General features: G+C 31.1%; 1 protein-coding gene across 1 annotated transcript in view; it reads right to left on the minus strand.

Annotated features, from left to right (window-relative positions):
- Positions 1-252: 252 nt before the first annotated feature.
- The window catches only part of LOC106473400 (ATP-dependent 6-phosphofructokinase-like), a 13,778-nt gene continuing 6,907 nt past the window's right edge, over positions 253-7,123 (minus strand). Inside the window, exons 3-4 of the mRNA XM_013934079.2 lie at positions 6,476-6,684; positions 253-5,329 (exon numbers count right to left, since the gene is read on the minus strand). Of these exons, the coding sequence (XP_013789533.2) occupies positions 5,203-5,329; positions 6,476-6,684 (336 nt within the window). The 3' untranslated portion in view covers positions 253-5,202. The remainder of the gene's footprint in view (positions 5,330-6,475; positions 6,685-7,123) is intronic.

Consider the following 7,123-nt stretch of genomic DNA (forward strand, 5'->3'; position numbering starts at 1 on the left):
TTTATTTTTTTTTGAATTACCTACCATAACCAAGGCATATTATTGAGAAATTCTTCAAGATCTTGTTTTTATCATCTTACGTCTTTTAATGAAGATGTGAACATTGACAGGGAAATAGATTTGAACGAAGAAGTTTCGAAAAAAGCGCGAACGGAAGTGTGATGTAAAATTACTCATGCAAAATATATCATTAATATATATATTAATATATTTATACTTCCAGTGCATAAAAGCCAATGCAACTGTGTTAAGCTTATTTTCCTACAAATAATTTTATTTGTCTTCAAATACAATAATCAAACTAGTATCCTTACATATTTTACTTATTCTCCATTTATTTTGTGAATAAATAACAGTAATATCAGTACTATTTGTCATGTTGTTTTTTATATTGCAATTCCTGTGCACTAGAGAAGCCTAATACATACCGTAAACAGAACGTTGTAAATACACAAGTTTCTACCCTAAGAAAATAAAGTTTTGAGAGGCACACAAAAAAATTGGAAATTATAATTAAATGCATCACACAAAATGTCAACATAATATTAATCAGCATATCAAATAATCTGAATTTTTATGTTTTAATAACCCACAATTATAGAAAAAAAAAAGATCTTTTAAAACAAATGATAAAGCATTTATATGAATTTATTAGGAAAAAATTAATAAAATGTATTGCTTTAAGAAAACATAGCTTAAAGATTTCAGAAAATATTAGCACATACGCATACATACATACATATTTGAAAGATTTCAAAAAAGTTTATTTAAAAAAATCAAACTTACAAGCTATTTCAATTAACACGAACAAACCTCGTAAGAGATTGTGCATTATTAGTGTGATCTGCATCAAGTGGTCAACTTACCACTTGTCAAAAAAAGTAATATTTGCAATTACAATACTTATATTCTAATATGAAACTTAGAAGGAAGTTTCTGACGTATATAATTTTACCAAAATCCTCATATATATAAACAAGCCCTACAACAGTAATAAATAACAAGCTAGTGAATTTCTAATTAATATCTTTAAACTCTAAGACTCCAGGACCTCTGGTGGCTTAAGATATAACCTTATTCTTTAACCTGTAAATATTCTACATTACAGTTACTGTTTTATCCTAATTCTAAGCAGTCTCAGTTATTAGGTGCAGCAAATAGGACATCTTTTCCTGTTCTATAATTTTAGAACAACTAAAATAATTTAAGATGTGTTATAATAAATCCCTTTTATCCAAGTTAAGGCTATGCATCTGACTTAATGGTATTAACCCAACTAGAAAATGGTTGGTTCATTGGGTACAAATAAAAACTGATTAACAAACTTATAACAATAGTTAGTTTCTAACAACTCATAGTTTTAACGACTTAGCTGGCCTAACAAATTGTAACTATGATAATTTTCATTAACTACTTAACACCAGTCTATTACCACAAGAATTTAATGTCACTAAATTCTGTTTTTTTCACAGTGATATGATTAACTGGTTCAGTGCTCTTGGAAGATTAACTTAACCAACGAGTGTACAACAATCAAGTTAATCCAGGTGAATACTCATGGCTTCCTAGTACAGTGAACTTATTCACTCCATGAGCCAGCAAAATTTTTTGAAAAGTTTATGGACCACTAAGAATGTACAACCTACAAACAGGAAGCTTAAAGAATTCAGGTACTTGTACATAGGGTTGTAAAAACAAGTTTGAAAGGACTTACAGTTTTAATAATATGGATTCAGAACTGTTTATACACATATTTTATTTATCATTATGCGTACGTAACTTCATGCGATTGATGAAGCTCACTGAATGATTAAGAAAGGTTACAAGATTTACAAGCCTTTCTTCACTCCAATGGATTGGCAAAATCTTTTCAAAAAGATTATGGATCATTAGAAGTATATAGGCCTAATGTTGTTCCCTAACTTGGTTTCTTTAAGATGCTTTGAAGTGAAAGTTATGAGACTTATTTTGCACTGAAATTAGAAGACATTTAGTATTAATGACAAATATGCTAAGGCTACCTGCTGCCTTCTGACAAGAGCCAGTCAGCAGTACCCTACCGCCTATGTTAAAAAAGTAGTTGTTTTTTTTTACGATGCATCTAAAGCAGAGAATACTTTTTAGAATTGCGTGGATTCGAAACCTGGCTTGCCAGTTCCAAAGTAAGAAGCAAACATCACTTTTAACCCACTGCTAACATATGTTTGCACAATAAATGTCATGAAAATTGAATCTTTTAAAACCGTTAAAAAAAAAAATTCAGTAGTTAAGAGCTACTGTCCTGGTGAACACAATACTTCCTCAGAAAGCTGCCAAGTAATATATTTGGTACAGAGACAGAATCAAACAGTCTTTTCTTTATTATTAAACTCCTAAGACACCAGCAAGGCTAAAAGTCAATGACTAGCTTCTGGACTCCACTACTGGAATTTAACAGTAGATTCACAAAGAAAACTGGACAAAGTACTATACTTTAACAATAAGTTGTGTGTAAAAAGCTACTGTTGTTCGAACATAAGCCTCAAGTTAATATTTTGGGGTCAATTACAAATTTTCCTGATCGATGAACTCACTAGATTCACTTTACAGTTGATTCAGCTCTAATGTTAATGTGAATCACTCGAAGATGAAAAGTTTACAAATTGTCTCAAATTTGGTCGAAGTAAATCATGACAAACTCAAGGAATAGTATGGTTCCCCCCCCTTTTTTTTTACATATTTCTGCCACAAACATTTATATAATTAAAAATAAAAGGGTCGGATCATAGCTTTGATGCTGTATGTTCCACAGAATGACAAAAAAAATGCAGTAAAAAGTAAAAATACTTTTCCATTAAGAATGCAACACACACACACACTCTTAAAGCTGAAGAGTCATATCAGCTGCAAAATGAACCACAGCCGGTTCACAAGGAATTCTATGTTTCACAATGAACAATACCTCATTTTGGGATAAAATAAAATTTGTAGAAATGTTTTCTGTAAATTGCTTTAATTCAGTACACTTTAAGTTCATCTAAGAAAATCCTACCGAGGCCGACTATTTACAAACACTGAGTGCAAGGGTAGCTCACATACAATCACTTAACATGACGAAACTCATGCAGGAACATCGATAAGCAACACCTTTCTTTAGGATCACACAAGTAACGATATAACACGAAATTTTCTAAGTCTACAAATCCTTTTAAATAGCACTTCAGATAAAAAAAATTGAGTCTTTGTGCAAGTAAAGACAGAAAATAATGATACCATATTTATAAAAATTCAATTATTTAACTTAAAACTTGGAAAACAAAACCCGTGCAAAAATATTTTCACAAGCATTTGTTTGTCACAATAAATCTGTACCTCTATCAAACTGTAATAACTTATCTGCTTAAAGTAAACTAAAAATTCAACTAAAGTCATTTTAAATATATTTCTTTAGTTCAACTATACACTTCCAATATAAACTGCAAGTTGAGACACATTATATTCCTACCTGACAGAAAGCTTTCTAAGATCACTAGAAATAAATTAATGTCTCGAAAATTCAAAGTAAATGAAGCCAGTTAAAAGCATGATGTGTGTAACAATCCAGTCAATTATACAACTTGTTATTACACTAATAAAAATAAACTGTCCAGCTAAAGACCTTGTGAAACAAGATGATTCAACCAATTACAGAATTTTAGAAACCAGCTGAAAGCACGGATTCCAAAAATCAGACTAAAAAAGAACAATCCTACTAATTACAAAACATGTTAAGCTCAATAGACTGACGTCAATAATATTATCTAACAATTTTTGTAACAAATCATACAAAAGAAGGGAGTCAAGTGTCAAACAGATTATTGTAATTTACCGATCTTTTATTATGATAAATTAGAAAAGATGTTGATGATCAACCTACTAAAACAAGAAATCAGACCTTACTGTCTGGAAAAACAACCGTAATTAAGACATGAAAATGTCTAGTTTTTCTACGAAAACCACTTGAGAAAAAAAAATGAATCTAGGTTTTGTGTTTTAAAAATAAATTTTAAAGTTTTCTTTTCAAGTCAATCTGACACACACCAATCATTGTTTTCATTAGTAATTTCTTTAATAACAAATATAACCCACTAAAAACATAATGTGAGTCGCTCCAAATTAACATGAAAAAAAAAGTAAAGCTTAAAGCAATGTTAATTGAGATTTAAAGTTACGTTGTTCATATAATTGAGTGTTTGCGACATGAAAATACACAATCATTTAAAGAAAACTAATCTTGTATGACCATGCACACTGTAAAACTTGCATCATAATCTGAATTAATTCAACTGGAGTTCAAACATAAATACACACAAGTATTTTATGGAAAAATTTCCTTTGTTTAAATCTCTACTCAACTGTTTCACACCATTACGTTTGTTCGGAAATCTCTAGACAACTGTTTCACACCATTAAGTTTGTTCCGAAATCTCTACACAACTGTTTCACACCTTTACGTTTGTTCGGAAATCTCTACACAACTGTTTCACACCTTTACGTTTGTTCGCAAATCTCTACACAACTGTTTCACACCATTACGTTTGTTCAGAAATCTCTACACAAGTGTTTCACACCATTAAGTTTGTTTGGAAATCTCTACACAACTGTTTCACACCATTACGTTTGTTCGGAAATCTCTACACAAGTGTTTCACACCATTAAGTTTGTTTGGAAATCTCTACACAACTGTTTCACACCATTACGTTTGTTCGGAAATCTCTACACAAGTGTTTCACACCATTAAGTTTGTTTGGAAATCTCTACACAACTGTTTCACACCATTAAGTTTGTTTGGAAATCTCTACACAACTGTTTCACACTATTAAGTTTCTTCTGTATCTTTGTGTTATGATTAAAGAGAAAAATGGCATTCATAATATGGAAGACAGGTTGATTTTTAGTCTCACTCTAAATAGGTAATTTGCTCCGACTGAAGTCGTGGTGATCTTTTAAACTGCACAAGTAATTTAAACTCAAGAGACAGGGAAACGGGAGACTAGCAAAAAAAAAATCACACATTTATAAGAAAATGTATGTTTTCATGACATCCATGTACATCACTGATAATGCACACTTTCTTATACAAAAACCTCCAGAGGTCACTAATGATGAAGAAAAAAAGAAAAACGGCTAATGTAATAAACAATTAAGTTAAAAATTTTAATTTACTACAAGCTTAATCTAAAATTAATCATAGTCTTCCCATTCGCAAACAGTTGGCTCTGCTTCAGCCTCGTAGGTGGAATCGTGCTTGGCTAGGATTCTAAGCAGAGGACGGAGCTTCAGCCACCACTGGTGAGTAGGGATTCTGTGTCTAAAATACATACACACAAAGATAGTGTGATGATTAGTCTGGTATCACAGAAAATTACATGCCTATTAACTTTAAATAAAAAGTTTTACTTTTGGTCATTATTTGGAACAGACAATCAAACAAGCTAGTATAGTTAGCCAACTATCAGTTTTTGTATGATTAAGTAACAAAGATATCCCGATTTTTTAGCACAACTGAATGATGTCCTTATTGTAGACAAAATAATGTTTATTCAAACAAACGATAACTGTGAATATAAAGACTGGGATAATGGTGAGCTACAAAACCAAAGTTATTGAAGTAAATACAAAAAAAATATTATAAAATCAGAAAAACAAATATAAAAGTACATCATCTGCAAGTCAAAACAGATGAAATTACTTCCTAGTCATCAGCAGAGAGCAGACTCGTGATATGTATTCAATTTTGTCTATTACTATCATATTAAACATGTTTTCTATCTTTGTGTAATAACAGTAATTAGACTCTTTTTGTTAAACTTCACTCAAACAATAGAGAATAGCAGCATTGTTTCCTAATATTTTTTAATTAAAGTTTTGGTCACTCAGATAAAAATGTTTAATGTAACTATACAAAGGTTATTTATTAGCTAGACATAGATTTGAAATGATTTTTTCAAGCTTTATTCTGAGCCCCAATAAGATAAAAATGTTTAATGTAACTATACAAAGGTTATTTATTAGCTAGATATAGATATGAAATTATTTGTTTTCAAGCTTTATTTTGAGCCCCAACAAGACTGCTGTTAGATTTCTATTTTTTTTTTGTTTTAATTTGAATAGGAAATTACATTTTGATCTTCTTGACAGGTGACATAATATCAATTATTTAAATGTTTATTACAGAAAGTAAAATAAAACTTCAGTAAACATAAAAACACATGTAATAACAAAACATATTTCCAAGAGACTATTTTCCTTGTGTTTAAGAACTCCACGATACGAAGAAGGAACAAACTTTAGGCATGCTAACAAGAATTCACTTAATGTAGAAAATTGAAACACCAGGCCAGTGCTATGTCCTAATACCAGACAAATAATGTAATTCAAAACTTATTACAGACACAAAATTATTATGTGCAAGACTTAACCTAACGTGTACCACGCAGTTTCATAACAGACTTACTTGAAGTCCGTGATACTTTTGAGGGTTTGTACTGGAGTAAAACGATACTGTCGTCTAACTAGGCCTAGAAGAACAGCCGTTTCAGGTTCTGAACATGCATTTGGATTATCGGTCTTACTGCCTTCTTTGAGACGACTGATTAGCCACTCAGCAGCTTTAGAGGCCATCTTGGTAGCAACATTGCGATCAAACGGTGAAGGACTTCCACCCTGTAGAGTGTGTAGAAGATATTTATGTAAGGATATAAAATTATTTTATCTTTTAAAAGTCTACAGTGACTAATAACTGTATAATACAAGTATGAATACACAGGGACGTATCAAAAATCACCCACTACTTAACATGAAGTATCCATATGTATTAATCCAATTTATCTTCAACACTATTTAAACTAAGCTTCTCCAGACTTTATCCAGTAATTTTGGGCAAAAATCTACTCCTAAATCTGACACCATTCCCTACTACGAGCTTTATCAGAAGTAACTGATGTGACTCAAAATAATCATTCTTATTGAGAACTTGGTAATACAGACAACACGGAACTGAGTACATTCATTCTTAGTGAGAACTCGTTAATATAGACAACACGGAACTGAGTACATTCATTCTTAGTGAGAACTCGTTAATACAGACAGCACGGAACTGAGT

The sequence above is a fragment of the Limulus polyphemus genome, unplaced genomic scaffold (genome assembly GCF_000517525.1).
Source record: "Limulus polyphemus unplaced genomic scaffold, Limulus_polyphemus-2.1.2 Scaffold6143, whole genome shotgun sequence".
Taxonomy (NCBI): Eukaryota; Metazoa; Arthropoda; class Merostomata; order Xiphosura; family Limulidae; genus Limulus; species Limulus polyphemus.